The sequence below is a fragment of the Canis lupus genome, chromosome 9 (assembly GCF_003254725.2).
Source record: "Canis lupus dingo isolate Sandy chromosome 9, ASM325472v2, whole genome shotgun sequence".
NCBI lineage: Eukaryota > Metazoa > Chordata > Mammalia > Carnivora > Canidae > Canis > Canis lupus.
In genome coordinates, this window is record NC_064251.1 from 34,793,656 (window position 1) to 34,815,089 (window position 21,434).

At 36.5% G+C, this 21,434-nt stretch overlaps 1 protein-coding gene across 13 annotated transcripts in view; it reads right to left on the reverse strand.

The window, feature by feature from the left end:
- The window catches only part of TRIM37 (tripartite motif containing 37), a 240,633-nt gene that overhangs the window by 152,019 nt on the left and 67,180 nt on the right, over nucleotides 1-21,434 (reverse strand). For all 13 annotated transcript variants that reach the window (XM_025440883.3, XM_025440882.3, XM_025440881.3 and 10 more), the window contains 3 exons: nucleotides 20,903-21,039; nucleotides 13,830-13,915; nucleotides 5,396-5,590 (listed from right to left, as the gene is read on the reverse strand). In XM_025440883.3, the coding sequence (XP_025296668.1) occupies nucleotides 5,396-5,590; nucleotides 13,830-13,915; nucleotides 20,903-21,039 (418 nt within the window). The remainder of the gene's footprint in view (nucleotides 1-5,395; nucleotides 5,591-13,829; nucleotides 13,916-20,902; nucleotides 21,040-21,434) is intronic.

The window sequence follows — 21,434 nt, forward strand, 5'->3', positions numbered from 1 at the left end:
AGACAGGAAAGCGTAATGGGATCTTCTACCACAGGAACTTGACAATTTAAAGAAACTGAAAATACAAAACCTTCCTGAATGTGACAGGTTATGAAGTTAATTAGAATTGCCTGGGTGGCTCAGTTGGTTGAGCATCTGCCTTTGGCTCAGGTCATGGTCCCAGGGTCCTGGGATTGAGCTCTGCATCAGGCTCCCTGCTCAGCAGGGAGATTGCTTCTCCCTCTGCCCCTAATGCTCACTCTCTTGCTCTCTCCCTCTCTCTCAAAAGAAAAAAAAGGAGTGAGTTTCATCTGTAATAATTCTTTCCTGTCATTCAGTTATAGCCTTCAAGACTGACAATTCTCTAAAACTTCTCCTCTAGACTTCAATATCTATCAATGCTACTACCATCCTGGTCACCTAAACTTCTTCAGAGTCCTCTATACCATATTCTACCTGGTTGCCAAACCCTATAACTCCAACTTCACGAGATTCCACATATTACTATTGCCATGCTACAATTAAAATCTTAATTATATATAAAGCAGATTAGTGTATACCTTAGAGGTTAAGTAGAACTTTTATAATGTCAGATGAGGGGATCCCTGGGTGGCTCGGCAGTTTGGCGCCGGCCTTTGGCCCAGGGCGCGATCCTGGAGTCTCAGGATCGAGTCCCGCGTCGGGCTCCCGGCATGGAGCCTGCTTCTCCCTCTGCCTGTGTCTCTGCCTCTCTCTCTCTCTCTCTATGTCTATCATGAATAAATAAATCGTATAATGTCAGATGATTCTGAAGACCTTACCTCAAAATCCATATATTTTTAGAGCATATAATGATTGAGAAAATAGCCAGAAATGTATTAATTTGCCCTCTCATAGTAGGAACCACTGAAATAAATTTCTACAATAGTACTACCCTTATTTAACTTCCATTTCTGATAGTTTTCTGGGCACTGGCAGCATTCTAAAAGCATCCTGAATCAAACTACTCCTAAACTGCAACAATGATTCCCCAATGCCCACTATGCATCATTTCTTAGGCTAGCATGCAACACCTTTCACAAAATAACCCCACCTAACTTTCTATTTACCATTACATGTACCATAAAACTTGATTCAATTATATTATCTATCATTCATACCCCAATGCCTCTTAAAATGCTCCTTTTATAGTATAGTGGTTAAGAACATGAACTTGCAGTGAGTCTGATACATAATAGGTTCACTCAATACGTACTAAAAGAAAGAATAAGAAAATAAAGGGAACTATGAACAACTCTAGGCCAATAAATTTTTGACAACCTAGATGTAATGGACCAATACCTTGAAAGACAATCTACCTGGAAAGAACAGAAAACCCAGAAATGGACCCTCAACTCAATGGTGAACTAATTTTTGACAAAACAGGAAGAATATCCAATGGAAAAAAAGACAGTCTCTTCAACCAATGGGAAAATTGGACAACCACGTAGAGAAGAATGAAACGGGACAATTTCTTCACTCCATATACAAAAATAGACTCAAAATGGATGAAAGACCTAACTATCAGACAGGAATCCATCAAAATCCTAGAGAACCCGGGGCAGCAACCTCTGTGACCCCGACTGCAGCAACTTCTTGCTACACACATCTCCAAAGGCAATAGTAACAAAGGCAAAAATGAACTACTGGGACTTCTTCAAGATAGAAAGCTTTAGCACAGCAAAGGAAACAGTCAACAAAAGCAAAAGACAACATACAGAATGGGAGAAGATAAAGGACTAGTATCTAAAATCTATACTTATCAAAGAACTTATCAAACTCAACACCCAAAGAAAAAAAATCCAGTCAAGAAATGGGCAGATGACATGAACAGACGTTTCTCCAAAGATGATATACAAATGGCCGACACATGAAAAAATACTCAACATCACTCAGCATCAGAGAAATATATATCAAAACCACAATGATTTAATATTGGACCCTCACACCACCTCACACCATCAGAATGGTTAAAATTAACAAGTTAGGAAACAACAAATGTTGGTAGGGATGCAGAGAAAGGGGGAACCTTTGTATATTTAGTGGGAATGCAAGCTGGTACAGCCACTCTGGAAAACAGTATGGAGGTTCCTCAAAAAGTTGAAAACAGAGCTATCCTATGACTCAGCAACTGAACTACCAGGGATTTACCCCAAAGATACAACAGTAGTGGTCCAAAGGGACATCTGCATCCCAATGTTTATAGCAGCAATTCCTACAATAGTCAAACTATGGAAAGAGCCCAGATGTCCAGTGACAGATGAATGGATAGAGAAGATGTGGGGTGTGTGTGTGTGTGTGTGTATACACACATTGGAAATCTTGCTATTTGCAATGACGTAGATGGAACTAGAGGGTACTATGCTAAGTGAACTAAGCCAATCAGAGAAAGACAATTATCGTATGATTTCACCCATATGTGGAATTTAAGAAACAAAACAGAGGAGCAGAGTGGAAAGGAGGGAAAAATAAAACAAGATGAAATAAGAGGGGGAGACAAACCATAAGAGACTCTTAATCATAGGAAACAAACTGAGGGTTGCTGGAGGGCAAGGAGTGATGAGGTCATTGGGTAATGAACATTAAGGAGGGCATGTGACATAATGAGCACTTGGGTATTATGAAAGACTGATGAATCACTGACCTCTACCTCTGAAGCCAAAAATATATCATATGTTAATTAACTGAATATAAATTTTAAAAAATTAAAAAAATAAGAAGTCAATCTGCCAAAAATCGAAGAAATAGACAATATGAAGAGGTCTATATCTACTTTCCATTATCACCAAGAACAGAAGTAGAAGGAATACTTCAAACTCAATCTATGAGATACTGCTGTCATATCAAAACCAAAGACAACACAAGAAAACTACAGACCACTATCTCTCCTGAACAGAAATACAAGAACCTCCCACAAAATATTAGCAAATTGAATGTAACAGTGTATAAAAAGAATTATAAACCACGACTAAGTGGGATTTATCCCAGGTATGCAAGGCTGGTTTGACATTTGAAAATCAATAAATATAATCCTCACATGGTATCAACAGATGCAGAAAAAGCATTTGACAAAATCCAATATCTATTCATGAATTAAAAAACAAACAAAACAAACAGCTCTTAGTAAACTAGGAATAGAGGAAAACATCCTCAACTTGATCGAGAATAGCTTTGAAAAACCTACAGGTAACATCATACTTAATGGTGAAAAGCCTGAAACTTTCCCACCAAGATCAGAAAAGGCAAATATGTCCCCTTTCACCAATCCTTCTCAACACTGTACTGGAAGTCTTAGCTAATGCAGTAAGATAAGAAAAAGAGCATGCAGTAAGAAAGAAAAAAAGAGAATTTCTTTCTCAATACAGATTGAGAAGAATAAGCAAAGAACCAAAATGAACATTGAAATCCAAGTAAATATTTTAATAAAAAGGCTGGATCTTTCTGCAACATTAGCTTCTAATATCCTCTGGTTATCTTCAACTGGTTTTCATGACTCCATTTCCTTGGTTTCTCTCCCTTCCAAAGGCTCTTTGATCTTGTTCATCTTCTACACACACAATAAAAAGATGTTCACCAAAATCATATCCCTAGCCCTTTTCTTGTTAAAATTTTCTTAAAACTCTCTTTTGCCTCACTCCCTAGGCAAATAATTGCCTATATTCCAGTTTTTAATTTTTAGCTGTCTATTAAGCATCTCTTCTTTGATATCCCACTGGCATGTCAAACTCAAGATGTTTATAAAGTCTTGCTCTTCCTCTCTACTACCCTCTTCCTTGTGTTCAGCATTCTGAACACTTGAATTTGAAACTCAGGTCACTTCATTTATATTAATTTTACACAGAAAACTAATTTTTAGATAACTGAGATCTTATTCTGTAAACAGTTTGCATTTATTTTTCTAATGACATTGAATATTTTTCAAAAACATGATTTTGCCTGTCTATAAAAATATACATGGCTAAACTAGAATTTTTCAAACTTAAGCGTATTGTTGGATATTTTCAAACAACTCTGTTTTCTCTTTGGGATACAGTCCTAGAAGTGAAGTTATAGGATTAAAGGATAGAGATGTTTTAAACCTAATGCAAAAATTTCCTTTGGGGCGCTTCAGTAGCTCCGTTGGTTAAGTGTTGACTTTTTTTTTTTGAAAGATTTTATTTATTTATTCATGAGAGACACATTGAGAAAGAAGAGAGAGAGAGAGAGAGAGAGAGAGAGAGAGACAGGCAGAGACACAAGCAGAGGGAGAAGCAGGTTCCATGCAGGGAGCCTGACGTGGGACTCGATCCCGGATCTCCAGGATCAGGCCCTGGGCTGAAGCGCTAAACCGCTGAGCCACCTGGGCTGCCCTGATTTTTATTTTCTTTGTAATTTTCTTTACTTTCCAATTTTTATAATAAAAATACCACAGAAAAATAATATAAAATTATATACAGTGTGATAAATTTTTACAAAAGCACAATATAAAATGTACTTGGATCACAGAGAAAAGGCAAGTATTTCATAACATGATTGAAGACAGTATTTCAAATTAAAGACTCAGACTTCCAGGAAGTATACGTTAGAAAGAAGCCTAAATAGTTCAGGCTCTAAGATAACCCCCAACCCCAACTAGAGCAGCTCTGTTTTCTACACTGAAGCTCTGTCTCAGACTTTGAAAACTGAGTTTTGCTGGTTTTTTTTTTTTTTTGAGTTTTGCTGCTTTAAAGCAGCATCAAGATCACTGTATTAAATCACTGATATCTGATTTGTGTAACACTATTGTTTAAGAGAGTAGGAAAATATGGAGTATATTTTAGAAAGCTTAAAAAATGGTTTTTAAAATGTGGCATTTAAAGATAAATTCTTAGCTGTTCAAAATGACTATGCCTAAGAGTTTCAAAAAAGTCCAGGTTTGACTAAACATCGTGTGTGTGTGTGCATCACATTACAGTGACACAGATGTAATTTCTCTTTAATAACCTTTGCAGATACAACACTGATGCTAACTGGTATACATTTTTAGGCTACGGAACATCAAAGCATGAAATCATATTTTTTTATATTCAGTTTAGACACAGTTCCACTTAGAAGTCAGGGTATTCATGAGTCCTGCAAAACTTCACAAAGAGGGCAACAGTACTTTATATAAATCAAACTGTCAATCAGGTACAATCTCAATGCCAAATCATATACAAACATTCTAATAGGCATTATGACATTATTGTACCAAACGTCATTTAACAATAGCAACCAAAAAATTAATTTGATTGATATATCATTTTTATGACATATAATGAAAAATCATTTTACTATAGAAAGATACTGTGTTCCAAGACTTAAATGAGACACTTGGATTAAAATCAAGAGTTTTTTTCAAGAATCACAGAAAAAGGAGAAATTATTGTTAATACTTTACCTGTGGGCTGCAAAAGTGAAGCAGGTGGGCGACGCTGTAAGCCCCACAAATTCTCCATACTACTTCGGTCCTTAAGGTCCAACAAATGTATTAAAATTAATGGATCAATGTCTAATAAACTACTGGTAGCAGCAGAACATAAATGTGCTCTTCTTGACATTCTGCTACTGGCACCCACATAGCCATGATTACTACCTGCAAAAGAAACAGAGATGTAGAAAAATGCATGCAATGAATTTGCACAAATTTAGTTATACTTAAGGGAAAAGTAAATCAATTAGTGTGTTTGAATACTTGTCTATGGACCTATCTTTTAGGAGTTGGTGTAACAACATGATGAGATGCGGAAAGGAGAAGCCAGATTGCCAGAGAGGTGAACATAAGCACAGTGACTAAGCACTGGACTCATTACTATCCAGAATTTAGGAAGAACCTTCAATCCCATCCTCAGCCCTAGAAATAGAAAGGTGGTAGCATATACAATATGTATAATCAGGGGGATGAGGGTGAAGGAAAGAGAGTATGTCCTATAATCCGGTGGTCTTAAAAGACATATATCTCCACAGTATCACAGATTCCAAGGAACTAGACACCAAAACAGTAATCTTCTCAAGTTTTCAGACTGATGCACAGTATTGACACCTGTGAGCAGTGTCCTATCTCCATCACCTATATTGCACTAAGCTCCTTAAGCTAAAGAAGCCACTTGATTTTTCTCTAGTGCCTAATACAATAACTAGCAAATATTAGGTATGGAAATGGTGGTTAAACTGACCTCCTTCAAGAAAACTATTTAAATGTATTCTAAAGAAACTCAAAATTTTAAAATATTACATGTAACGTCTTAAAATAAGTAATATAAAAATAACACAAAATAATCAGGTCCTAACTATTCATGAGTATTTCTCCGAGAGATCTGGAACGAAGTAACTCAGGAGAAAAATTCCAATCATTCCGAAGCTTCAAGCCAATTATTTATTTCTATGTGTTTCATCGATATTCACATCCTCACCTTTTCCAACTTCCTCTTCTGAGGATATCATCCCACTGCAAATTTTTCTTCCCAGACTTGGTACCCCCTGAAAGTCCTATTAAAATATAGCAGAAAACTCCTCTTTCCCTCAACCTCTACAAAGGTGCTCAGTGCATCCAAGAAAGGCCACACTGGAGTGAGGCTCTCACTTCATCTGGGGACTAGCACCACGTCTGACAGTGCCACTCAGCATTCACGTGCACCACAGCCTCCAACCCAGGAGCTCACCAGCACCTTGGCCCTCATTCTGCAACAATGATGAAGTGACATCCATGGAGGATAAGATCAATGTCCTCATTAAAGGATCTGGTATGGGAATCCCTGTGTGGCTCAGCGGTTTAGCGCCTGCTTCGGCCCAGGGCGTGATCCTGGATTCCTGGGATCGAGTCCCATGTCGGGCTCCCTGCATGGAGCCCGCTTCTCCCTCTGCCACTCTCTCTCTTTCTCTCTCTCTCTCTCTCATGAATAAATAAATAAAATCTTTAAAATAAATAAATACAAAAAATAAAGGATCTGGTATAAACGTTGAACCTTTCTGGCCAGTGTTGTTTGCAAAGGCCCTGGCCTATGTCAACATCAGGAGCCTCTTTTGAAATGCAGAGGCTGGTGGATACTAGGACACCAGGAGGTCGTGGCCCCTCTATTACTGCTGCCCTGGCTGAGGAAAAGAAAGTGGAAGCAAGGAACTGGAACAAGCGCGCACGCGCGCGCGCACACACACACATACACACACACACACCCCTATTCACAACAGGAATAAAATATAATTGTGGACAGAAGGCGAAAAAAGAAAGTGGAAGCAAAGAAAGAAGAATCAGATGAATCTGATGATGACATGCGCTTTGGTCTTTTTTGATTACCTTTGTAATGTGCTCAAGAAAAAGCTGAACTCTTTAAAAAAAAAAAAAAAAAGAACACTATCCCCTCTCCACCTTGAAACTGTATCTTAACCCTTTTCCTTTACTAGGAAGTTTCCAAATCAAACTGCATTTGGGAGGAGTTTTTAAAATTACAGACTGCTAGCTCCACCACAAATGTCTGAGAAATATGCTGGAGTGGGATTGAGAATTTTTTTCTAAAAAGCTGCCCAGGCGGTTCCGACTGGATAATAGTTATTCAGTGGCCCTGTGTATTGTAGCTACTGCCCTGGTATCTGGTTCTTCTTTAAAAATTAAAAGTTGCTCATTTTTCCACATTACATGGACCCATTTAACACTAGCACATTCCTGTTTCTCAATACTCTTCCAAGGCCTTCATCAATGATCAAAAACTCCTTTCTTTCGTGGTTTATGCCCTTTGGCTATTCCCTCCATCCCATCTTCCCATCCTTTCTACTCACTATCCACAGGCATCAAAGACTTGAGCATCTATTTCAGTTTCCCTTTCTCAGAGCTGATACTGCCATCGTTCTGGATGTTGTATATATAGGTCTGTCTCAATACAAAGTATACAGCCTAATAAATGTTCACAAAGTACCAGTGACCCCCAAATCCCATGTCTCCTAAAATTGCTAACTTTCCTCTCCAAAGGTAACCATCCTGAATTAAATACCATAGAAAAATTTTGCCTGGTTTTGAACTTTATATAAATGAAATGATAGTATGTACTCTAATATCCTGCTTGTTTGTTCAACATTATATTCATGAGATTCATCTATACTGCTGTATGTAGCAGTTTATTCATTTACATTATTGCTGGGTGGCATCCCATATATTAATATATCCCAATTTCCTTCTTTATTCTATATGTGAAGAATCTGGGTTGCTTCCAGTCTTTGGCTGCTAAGAATAAAGCTACTGAATTTCTCAGTAGATAAACTGCTCTTGAAGGTCACATGAAAAAAATATAAAACTCATAAAAAAGTAAATGTATCAATGACAGGTCCCCCACCTCTTGAGCTATGCCCTTGCTAAAATGTCACACTGATCTACTGAAGTTCCTCATTTTATCATAGTGCCTGTGTGCAGGAGCATGACATTCAAGGTCCTACACAGTCTAGTTCTAAACCAGCTTTCTCACATCCTTTACTTGGTTATAAACTGCATTTCTTTTTCTTTTTTAAAGATTTTATTTATTTATTCATGAGAGACAGAGGCAGAGACACAGGCAGAGTGAGAAGGCTCCCCACAAGAAGCCCAATGCAGGACCCAATCCCAGACCCCAGGATCATACCTGGAGCCAAAGGCAGACACTCAACCGCTGAGCTACCCAGGCATCCCTATATTTATTTTTCTTAAGTTAAAAAACATACACATAGAGACACAATGACAATACCTAAAAAAGAATGATGCTGCCCTAAATACTCTTATAAAAAATCTACTCACTAGCCTTGGCTCACACAAAGGTATGTGTATGTTCATCTTAAACACATATTGCCCAACAGTTTTCCAAAGTTGTGGTATCAATTTTCATTCCTACTGGCAAGATATGAGAGTTTTCGTCTCTCTACATGTTTTCAACATTTAGTATTGCCAGTTTAAAAAATATTTTTATATATTAGCTGCTACAGTGTGTGTGCAATGGTATCTTATTGGGCTTTTATTTGGCACTTACCAAAAAAAATAAAGAAAAATGAAGAGTCTCCGAGATCTGTGGGATCTCATCAAATGTACCAACATATATATAATGGGAGTCACAGAAGAGCAAAGAGAAAGAACATGAATGAAAGAAAAATGATTGAAAATTTCCACCATATGATGAGAAAAATATTAATCTAACACATCCAAGAAGCTTAGCTCAACAAACTCTATTTAAGATAAATAAACTTGAGAGGTCCACAGTGGGACACATCATCAATTTGTATTTCTCTGATGAAAGAGGCTAAGTACTTTTTAAAATGTGCACTGGCCATGTGGACAGCCTCCTCAATGAAGTGTTTATTCCAGTCTTTTGTCCTTTTTTTCCTAGAAGGTAGTCTTATCTTTTTCCTGTTGATTTACAGAAGTTCTTTATATACTACAGAAAGTCTTTTGTGAATTTTTTATTTATTCTGATTAATAAGACATGTTGTTTGGAAAAAAAAAATCAATGTATCTTTCTAGACCAGACTACATACCTGAGATCTTCTAATTAGTCCTACAGGTTTCTTGCAATCAACACAGATCAAACTGAATAAATTATGTTCTGTTCCTGGACTATCTTCTGTAAGAGCCCAGCCTAACCCAGAAGCCTTAAGGAATCATCCCCACACACCCACCAAATCCATCCCATCCAGTCAGACTCCTAAGTCCTACAAATTCTACTATTTAATATCTTTGACGTTCTGCTACTGGCACCCACATACCCATGGTTACTACCTGCAAAAGAAATCGAAATGTAGAAAAATGCATCCTATAAATTTGCACAAATTTAATTATACTTAAAGGAAAAGTTAATCAGTTAGTGTTGTTTGAATACTAGCTAATGTTATAGATTAAGAATGATATTTTTAGAATACTTTTTATTCAGAATGATACTTTTTCAACACATGATTTTAAGTGTTCTCTTGTAACTAAATGAAAATAACTCAATAAACTAAAAGCAATTCTTGAAGAGGCACCTGAGTCATTAAATAATTACTTCAAGCTATATAGCCTTATTTAATATAACCTATATATTGAAATTAAATAAATATTACTTTACTGCAGGGACACCTGGGTAGTCAGTGGTTGAGCATCTGCCTTCACTTCGGCTAGGTCGTGATCCTGGGGTCCTGGGATCGAGTCCCACATCAGGCTCCCTGCAGGGAACCTGCTTTTCCCTCCGCCTATGTCTCTGTCTCTCTCTCTCATGAATAAATAAAATCTTAAAAATATATGTATTATTTTACTTCATACCTAGCTTCTGTATAAGAGAAATTTTCTACATAATGGACAACTAAATATCTTCATTGACATAATTCTTTAGATGATAGTGTGGTTGTGAAATATAAACCACAACAGGCTTGAAATGGACCCTCTCTAATTTACATGTAATAATTCATTCCACACTCAGCCCAACTTCACCCTTAATTTAGCTTTTATCATCTTTTTTATATATTAAAACTTTTCATTTTATAGTAGTTTTAGGTTTCTACAAAAGGTGCAAAGATAATCCAGAGCATGCCTGTAAATTCCACGACACACTTTCTGCACAGTCAACAGCTTTCATCACTATGGTACATTTATCATAACTAATGAACTAATACTGATATATTAACTAATAAATTCTGTACTTAATTCAGATTTCATTCATCTTTCCCTAATGTATTTCTTATGTCCCAGGGTGGCATCCAGAACATCAAATTATATCTAGATGATCATTTCTCTTTAGGTTCGTCTGGTCTGGGGCAGTTCCTCAGAATTCTCTTGCTTGTAATGATACTGACAGTTTTAAAAAGTATTAGTGACATATTTTGTAAAATGTCCTACAACTAGGGTTCACGTGGTGTTTTTCTCATGGTTAGACTGTGTTTATGGGTTTTGGGGAGGACAACATCACAGGTGTAAAGTACCATCCTCAACAAATCATAACAAGGGTACATGCTATCAACATGACAACATGGATGATGTTAAATATGACAACAATGGCTAAAATAAAGTTTGCCAGATTTCTCTGGTATAAAGTTACTTTTTCCCTTTCTGGACTATTATCATGAAAGCAAGTCACTAAGCACAGCCCACATTTAAGGGTAGGGAGTTATGTTCCACCTCCTGAAGAGGCAGTATCTAAAGAAATTTGCAATTCTTTTGTATGTGTACTGTCTTACACCTTTTAGCAATGTGTTCGTGTATTTATTCACGGGTAGATTATAAATTACTTAAGTCTTTTTCATTGTATTTTCCAGAAATCTTGATATAGGGAAGGCATTCAAGAAATGTCTACCAAATATTTAAAATTCCCAAAAGCACAAAATAAAAATTAACTGGGTATATTTCACTATTATATCCTCAGCACCCACAACTTAGCATCTGGATTATAACAGGTCTTTAAAACTATTTATTGGATTAATAATTTCAGAATTGCAGAACATAAGTGTAACAGAGATGTCTTCCAGATAGTAAAACAGGACACAGTTCCAGGTAAGTATCCAATAAATGTCTGGTGGATGAATGAATAAATTAAAATATAAACTTTTATTTACCCATTACCCAGTATGTGTAAAAATGTTTCAAATTTCCCTATAATATGGTTTGAGAGGAAATGATAGATTTAACTAAGAAAAAACACCCTGCAAGGTTGAAAAATATTCAGTAACCTTGACTCAGTCCACCCATCTTCATTTTATACCAAGAGAGCTTCTGAATTTTTCTATACATTTCAAACTTTGAAAATTACACTTAGCACTTAGTAAAACAAAGTGTATTCACTCAATATTTATCTGAAAAATATTAAATGATCCGTTACCATATTGTGTTAAATGTCAGGATACAAAATTAAGATGTACATTATTTCTTGGCCCAGAGCTTCATGAAGCTCAGAGATAAAGGGGAAAATAGGTAGCTAAATAAGCAATTATAATATTGTTTAATATTTATTCTAATAGGTTAATTTGAGAGAGCAGAAAAAGAGAGCAAGGACACACAGCTGAGGAGGGCTTCCAGGAATAAATGCAAGCTAAAATGAAAAAGGAATAGGAGTTGACTATGCCTGGTATGAGAAGATAGAAGGAACATGTTGGGAAGCACATTTGAGAAGATTAAAGAAGTTCCTTTGGGCTGAAAAGTGATACAGGAAAGTATGAGAGAGGTAAGGCTAAAGAAGTGAGTAGGAGCCATCATATGAAAGGCCTTCTGTACCATTAGCAAACTTGGCTTTATCCTGTAAGTTAATGGAATCCAATAAAGGGTTTTAAAGTAGAGAAGTGACATGATCAGATATAAATTTGAAGGGAAAAAACAACTCATTCTGAACTCATGCTATGGGAAAACAGAATGGAAAGGAACAATACAAGGAACCCAGAGGGGAGGCTGTTTTGAAAGAAAGTGGCCTAGAGTAGGAACAGCAAAGGAATGGGAAGTAATAAACGAATTCATGTACTGTTGAGGAGGCAGGATCAACAGATCTGGGTAATGTATTAAAGGCAGAGTTTGAGCTAGAGGAAAATATGAAGAATAATTAACATGATCAATCACTAAGATGATGAGCTATTACTGACAGGCAGGCAGACAGATAAAAAGATAATGATTTCTGTTTGCAAGATGCTGAGTCTGGTAACATCAAAACCAGACTGGTACATGGGTCTGGAAGTCATGTGAAAAATAAAGGCTAGAGATAGAACTTGAAGAGTAATCAGTATATAGACAGAACTGAAATACAGGTATAAGTGAGATCACCTAGAATAAAGTGAGAAGTAGGAAGAATAAAAAGCATGGGTGGAAGTTGAAATGCTGAGGCCTTCAGTGATCCAAACATGTTATAAATATGCCAGTGTTTGTACCAAGGGCAACATCAATAAAGCAGAAGCAGTACAAAGCATCTTATATTCTTCTACTCAAGATTTGCACGCTTAATTAAACAGGTCTAAGAACACACACAAAAAAAACAAGCAGTATTTGAGTCACTTCATCCCAAGAGGAGCAGTGTGGACTAGCAAAAAATGGAGTCCAAGAAAAAGATGATGTGAAGTTCTAGTCTGGTTCTACCAACAACTATTTATATGATCTAGGCAATTAAACCCCAAGTTTTTCCATGAATAAGATGAGCTCTCAAAAGGTCCTTTGTGAGGTGCCTGGGTGATTTAGTTAAGTGTCTGAAACATGGTTTAGGCTTAGGATCATGATCTCAGGATCATGGTATCGAGCCCTATGTCAGTCTCGGTGCTTGGTGGAGAGTCCGCTTGGGATTCTCTCCCTCTAACTACCCCTTCCCCCGTGTGTGTGTGTGTGCACACACTGTCAAATAAATAAATAAATCTTAAAAAAAAAAAAAAGGTCCTTTGTAAGCCACATTCCATGAATCTATTCATATTATTCTACAGTCAAATTAGATATACAAACAGGACTTATACATCATAAAAGGGATAGTATATCATTGTAGAGAAAACCATGAGCCTTGGATTCAGACAAACCCAAAACACTAATACCTCTTTTTGATTTACTAAATTGTGAATGACAGCAAATTGCTTAAATTTCTCTACATATCAGTTTGTATAGCTATAAAAAGCAGAAAATATTAAAATCTATCTCACAGAATGTTTTAAGTTAATGAGATAAGGTATACATGAAGTGTTCTTGCACAATGCCTGGTACATAAGAACACTTACCAAATGTTTGCTGTTATTACAGGTTTCAAATATACTCTAACATATATATATTTATAATATAGCACTTCCAATACCACTAGCCATGTAGACCAGTGGCTGACATATATTAAAATATGAGACAATCAGAGAAGAAAAAAGAGAAGACAGAACAGCTTGTGCATCTTCCTTGGCCTCTGTACCTGATGGTCCTGCAGCAGCTGCATCTTCCATAAGTTCTCCCTCTTCTAATTCCATGTTGTTGTATTCCACATCATTTTCTCCAGACCTAAGAATATACAAAATTCATTATTCCTACAGAGTAGGGACAATTAACATTATTTGTCACACCTGAACGAATGTCATAACAGTAGTGCATAGCTTTCTTTCTCCTGTAAACTAGGATATAATTCTCAATACAAAAATGAGGAAAGAGGCTTTTGTCATTATCATACGTATTGGTAGTGTTAATGTTCAGACTACTTTTTAAAAATACCAAGACGCGTTGGCAACATTTAATTTTTAAAATAGAAAATCTGAGAATCATTGTTAGCAGAAGAAACTATAGCTTCAAAGAACTATAGCTTCAAACTATTAATACAAATCTAAGTCGTAAGAAATTGGGCTTAAAATGACATTTTAAGGTTCAAAAAGAAAAGATGATCAAATTATTATATACGATTAAATACTATTTTCTTGGGGCACCTGGGAAGCTCAGTTAGTTAAGTGTCTGCCTTGGACTCAAGTCATGATCTCAGGGTCCCAGGATGGAGCAAGTTAGGATCGCTGCCCAGCAGGGAGTCTTCTTCCTCTCTCTCTGACCACCCCTGCTTGCACTCACTTTATTGCAAATGAATAAATAAAACCTTAAAAAAAAAGACCCTACTATTATCTTAAAATGTTATTTCAGAAAGAGGGTGTTGCTTCCTACCAAAGTCTTCACAAAGTCTCTCCTATCAAAAAACACTATTACCTTCTTTAATTTTTAATTTAAAAAGTTTTTATTTACTTATTTATTTAAAGTAAGTTCTACGCCCATTGTGGAGCTTGAACTCACAACCCCAAGATCAAGAGTCACATGCTCTACCAACTGACCCAGTCAGACATCCACTATTACCTTATTGTAATGACAAAGTACTATTATGGAAGAGCTCTAATGAGTGCTAGTTTGGGGTATATAAAGAAGTCACAAGATCAACTCCCAGCTTAATGAGCTCTGCAGACCTGCTCCACTGACATTGGTAAAAGTTATTTTTACAACAATCATCTACAGACTCTGGAAATGGTTCTAAGAGCACATAGAAAATGAAAAAACTCATCAAGAAAATGTGTTAAAATCTGGTAAAAAAAAAAAAAAGTTGAGTTTGAGGTACTTAACAAAAGGACCACTTGCTCCTTCCCCTCTCAATTCTGTATCCAATTTCTGGATATAGAAATTCTACTCCAGACTAGTGCAGCCAAGAACACAGGCCTTCCAATAGAAGGCTACATTCCCAGGAGGGGTAAAACACAAGCATTTCTCATCCTCCCCCTCGCTAACAGTTGCTGAGACTAAAGTGGATAAATGTGGTCAAGTATGGGGATACTTTTCTTCCAATCAGATCCAAGGCCCCACCTTGAGCGCAGCATAATAAGAATAGTGGGGCCTGAATCATTATGTCCCAAGTCATTCATAAACAGAGGTTCTAGGTATGAGAAGACAAGCTAAAAAGATCTCAGGGTATATCCCTAACTCGTCCACCCCTACTGGTTCTCTACTAAAACAGGAGAAATCATCACACTTTTGTCCTCACTCTAGGTTTAGAGCTCTGAGATATTTCCCTGGGGGAGGAAAAAGGCTGAAAAATAGCCACAGAGAAATATACAGCATAAAAAAAAAAATACTTTCAAACAAAATCCAGAAAAAAGATAAAAAGAATTACACATCATTGCAGAATGGGATTTACTTCAGGAATGCAAAGTTGGATTAAAATCCAAAAATCAGTTAAATATCATACTAACAGAATAAAAAAAAATTATAATCATCTGAATAGATAACACAAAAAGAATTTGACAAAATCTAACAAATCACCATAAAAGCATTCAACAAACAAGGAATAGAAGGGAACTCCTCAACCAGATGAAGAGCATCTATAAAAAACTCACATCTAACAGCATACTTAATGGTGTAGTTTCCCTCTAAGATCAGGAATAAGATAAGGATGTCCACTCTCACTAGTTCTATTCAACATTCTATTGGACACTCCAGCCAGTGAACTTAGACAAGATATATAAAGCACCCAGTAAGGGGTGCTTAATGGCTCAGTTCGTTAAGCATCCGAATCTTCATTTCAGCTCAGGTCATGATCTCTCTGATCATAGGAAACAGAATCAAGAGACAGAGCTCCAGGTTGACTCATTGAGTCCTATATCTGGCTCCATGATGGGTGTACAGCTTGCTTAAGATTCTCTCTCTCTGCTCCCTCACCCTGTCTCGCTCTTTCTTAAAACAAAACAAAGACTGTCAAAAAGACAAAGAAGAACAGTTATAGTAATAAAAGGGACAAGCCAACGAGCAAAGAACTATTAATGAATATTTGTGCACCCAACATAAGAGCACCTAAACATATGAAACAGTTAATAAACAGAAATAAAGGAACTAATCGATAATAATACCAGAACAGTAGAGGACTTTAACATCCCACTTACATCAATGGAAAAATCATCCAAACAGAATATCAACAAGGAAACAATGGCCTTGAATGACACACTGGATGAGAGGAATTTAACAGATATATTCAGAACATTCCATCCTAAAACAGAATACACATTCTTTTTAAGTCCACATTCTCCAGAATAGATCACATACTAGACTACAAAACAAGCCTCAACAAATTCCAAAAGATCAGTCACAGCAAGCATCTTTTCTGACCAAAACACTATGAAACTTGAAGTCAACCCCCCCAAAAAATCTGGAAAGAGCACAAATACATGGAGGTTAAATAACATGCTACTAAACAATGAATGGATCAACCAGGAAATAAGAGAAGAAATTATAGAAACAAATGAACATGAAAACACAATAGTTCAAAACTTCTGGGACATAGCAAAAGCAGTTCTAAGAAGGAAGTTTATAGCACTTCAGATCTACCTCAAAAGCAAGGAAAATCTTTTTTTTTTTTAATTTTTTTATTTATTTATGATAGTCACACAGAGAGAGAAAGAGAGGCAGAGACATAGGCAGAGGGAGAAGCAGGCTCCATGCACCGGGAGCCCTATGTGGGATTCGATCCCGGGTCTCCAGGATCGCGCCCTGGGCCAAAGGCAGGCGCCAAACCGCTGCGCCACCCAGGGATCCCAAAAGCAAGGAAAATCTTAAATGAACAACCTAACCTTACACCTAAAGGGGTCAGAAAAAGAACAACAAACAAAACTTAAACCAGCAGAGGAAAGGAAATAATAAAAACTAAGAGCAGAAATAAATTATGTAGAAACTAAAAATTAATAGAACAGAGCAATGAAATGAGGAGCGGATTCTCTGAAAAAAAAAAAAATCAGTAAAACTGATAAACCTATAGTCAGATTTATCAAGAAAATAAGAGAAAATATCCCAAATAAAATCACAAAGGCCACCTGGCTGGCTGAGTCAGTAGTGAATGCGACTATTGAGCCCATGCAAGGGTTGTGAGTTCAAGTCCCAGCTTGGGTGTAGAACCAACTTAAAATAAATACATACATAAAATAAAATCAGAAATGAGAGAAGAGAAATAACAATAAAGGTGACATAAATACAATTTTTGGAGAGTATTATAAAAAAAATCACATGTCAACAAATTGAGCAACCAAGAAGAAATGGATAAATTCCTAGAAACATATAACCTTCCAAAATTGAAACAAGAAGAAACAGAAAATTTGAACAGACTGATTACCGGGCAAAGAAATTGAATCCATAATCAAAAAACTCCTAACCAGGATGCCTGGGTGGCTCAACAGTTAAGCGTCTGCCTTTGGCTCAGGGTATGATCTCAAATTCCTGGGATCGAGTCCTACATTGGGCTTCCTGCATGGAGCCTGCTTCTCCCTCTGCCTGTGTCTCTGCCTCTCTGTCTCTCATGAATAAATAAATAAATATTTTTATAAAACCAAAAACACAAAACTCCCAACAAACAAAAGTGCAGGACCAAATGGCTTCACAACTGAATTATACCACCTTTTTTTAATACTAAACACTTAAGAAAGAGTTAATACATCTATTCTTCTCAAACTATTCCAAAAACAGAAAGGAAGAAAACTTCCAAATTCATTAGGAAGCTATGATTACCCTGATATCAAAACCAGATGAAGACACCACAAAAAAAAAAAAAAAAAAAAAAAGAACCACATGGGCTGTCTGGGTGGCTCATTCAGTTAAGCGTGTAACTGTAATGGTTTCAACTCCAACCATGATCTCAGGGGTCCTACGATGGAGCTCCTTGTTGGGCTCTGCACTCAGGAAGTCTGCTTAAAAATTCTCTCCCTCTGTCCCTCTTCCCCCACTGCACTCTCTCTAAAATAAAAGAAATAAATCTTAAAAGAGAGAGAGAGAACCACAGGCTAGTATTTATAATGAACATAGATGTAAAAATCCTCAACAAAATACTAGCAAACTGAACCCAACAATACATTAAAAAATCATTTACCACAATCACGTGGGATTTTTCCCCCCACTGGGCTGTTAGGGTGTTTCAATATTCCCAAGTCAATCAACATGATACATCATATCAATAAGAAAAAGGATAAAAACACAATCATTTCAACAGACAGAAAAAAACACTGGACAAGTACAACATGGTAAAAAAATCCCTCAAGTTATATTCAAAGTTCAAGTTATATTACAAAGCTATAGTAATAAAGAGTATGGTACTTGCATAAAAATAGACACACAGATCAATGTAATAGAATAGAAAATCCAGAAATAAACCCACAATTATATGGTCAATTAATCTGCAACAAAGCAGGAAAGAATATCCCAACAGGAAAAAGTCTATTCAACAAATGGTGCTGTTAGGAAAACTGGATAGCAACATTCAAAAGAATGAAATTGGACCACTTTCTTATACCATACACAAAAAACTAAATTCAAAATGGATTAAAGCCCTAAATGTGAGACCTGAAACCATGAGAATCCTAGAAGAGAACACAGTAACTTCTTTGACATCAGCCATAGCAACTTTTTTCTAGATATATCTCCTGAGGCAAGAGAAACAAAAGCAAAGATAAACTACTGGGACTATTGCAAAATAAAAAGCTTCTGGAAGAAACAGCAAAGCAAACAACAAAACTAAAAGAAAACTGATGGAATGGGAGAAGATATTTGCAAATGATATATCTGATAAAGGGCTAGTACCCAGAATCCATAGAGAACTCATCAAAATTAACACCCAAAAGATAAATAATCCCATTAAAAAAACAAGCAGAAGACATGAACACATATTTCTCCAAGAAGACATACACATGGCCAAGAGACACATGGAAAGATACTCAACATCACTCATCAGGGAAATGGAAATCAAAACCACAATGAGAGATCACATCACTTCACACCTGTCAGAATGGCTAAAATCAAAACCCAAGAAACAGCAGATACTGGTGAGGATGTAAGGAAAGGGGAATCCTCATACATTGTTGGTAGGAATGCAAACTGGTGCAGCCACTGTGGAAAACAGTATGGAGGTTCTTCAAAAAGTTATTAGTAGAACTACCCTATGATCCAGCAGCAACTGCGCTACTGGGTATTTACCCAAAGAATACAAAAATTCGAAAGGATACATGCATCCCTATGTTTATAGCAGCATTATTTATAATAGCCAAGATATGGAAGCAGCCCAAGTGCCCACTGATTGATGAACAGATAAAGATGATGTGGTGTGTGTGTATGTATATATTACGTATACAATGGATATTATTAAGTCATTAAAAAATAATGAAATTTTGTAATTTTGAACAACATGGTTGGAGGTAGAGAGAACAATGCTAAGTCCGTCAGAAAGACAAATATATGATTTCACTCATATATTGAATTTAAGAAACAAAACAAATGAGCAAAGGGAAAAAGTGAAAAAGACAACCCAAGAAACAGACTCTTAACTACAAAGAACTGATGGTTACCAGAAAGGGTTCAGGTGGGGGGAATTGGGGGATGGGTGAAATAGGTGATGGGAGGGAGATATTTACAGTCTCAAAATAAGTTCCCACAAGATATTTGTTAATTACAAAGGCAAAAATTAGTAATTTTAGAGTGGAAAAAACCTGGTAGATATCAGCTTAATTATAATGGGACAGATAAAAGACGTGTCTTTCCACCATTTCCTCTATGATACTCTAAAAAGGCTCTAACATCACTTCTCTACTACTCCTGCCTAAAGTGCATAATTCAGTTTCATTGTGAGGAAACATACAGAGGACTCCCAAATTGAGGGACTTGCTACAACATTAACTGCTCTTTCTCAGAAATGTCAAAGTCATATGGGACACCTGGGTTGAGTGTCTGCCTTCAGCTCAGGGCGTGATCCTGGGATCCGGGACCAAGTCCCATACTGGGCTCCTTGCAGGAAGCCTAGCTTCTCCCTCTGTGTCTCTGCCACTCTCTCTCTCTCTCGGTCTCTCATGAAAAAATAAATAAAAATCTTCAAAAAAGAAATGTAAAAGTCATAAACAAAAAATTAAAGAAAGATTAAGTGGCCCAGATTAAAGACTAAAGAAACTTAACTAAAAGCAACATACGATACCAGATTGGATCCTAGACTAGACAAAGGACATCAATGGCAGATGTTTAAATGGTCACAGATTATAGTATTACATCAATGTTAATCCTGATTTTGGATTACTGCAGTTACATAAGAAACCCAGTTGTTTTTAGGAAGCATAATGAAAAATATATTCACCTAATCTTGAAAATCACACCAAAAAAAAAAAAAAAGAAAAAACAACAGAATAGAGGAACACAGCAAAATATTAACATTGGGGAATTAATTTGGGAAAAGGGAACAAGGGAACTGTCATTTAATATTTTTGTGACTTTTCTTAAATATGAAAAAGTTACAAAATCAAAAATAAAATGAAAAATTAAATCTCATTTTGGAACCCAGAGATGAGAGGGAGGAAACTGATTATCTTTCCTTCAAGCTCCTTCTTTATCTAAGATACTCTATAGTATGTAAAAATGTTGTATATTCCCACTTTTAGGCCTAAATTAGTTAACATGTTTCTAAGAGTTACCACTTAGATGCTTTATTGGTAGTTAATGTGAGAGACTCACATAGTTTCTTCATCAATATCATTTTCTTCTGTGTTACTTGTTGCTGTGGAACTGGCAGAGGAACTGCTGCCATCAAGGTGATTCACTTCATCTTCCCCAACAAGATCCAGATCCAGATCTCCATCAGAAAGTTCATGCTAGATCAAGACAAAGAAATAAGACTTCTATTTCAAATGTTTTTACTCAGTTGATCATCTGATCCAGCCAACTGACCAAGCACCAAAGAAGAATGCATCATCAGAATTCTCTGCTTCTGTGCAGAGGCAGCTGAGCCCTTTATAGAAAAACTGCACAACCACATTATCTGGTTCCACTAATAACTTATTGCCACCATTTTCAGCTAGACCTTCAATGCCTCTGGAAATGCTTCATATACTTCATGTCAACTGCCAGTAAAGCTCTTTACAGGGTAACATTTCAAATCATCACTTCTCTAGTTTTACCTAACCTCTGATATCAAGGGCTTCATAAAACCATCACCTATCTGCACCAAAAAATACACTGGTCATTAAGTGTAAATATCCCCAAATTT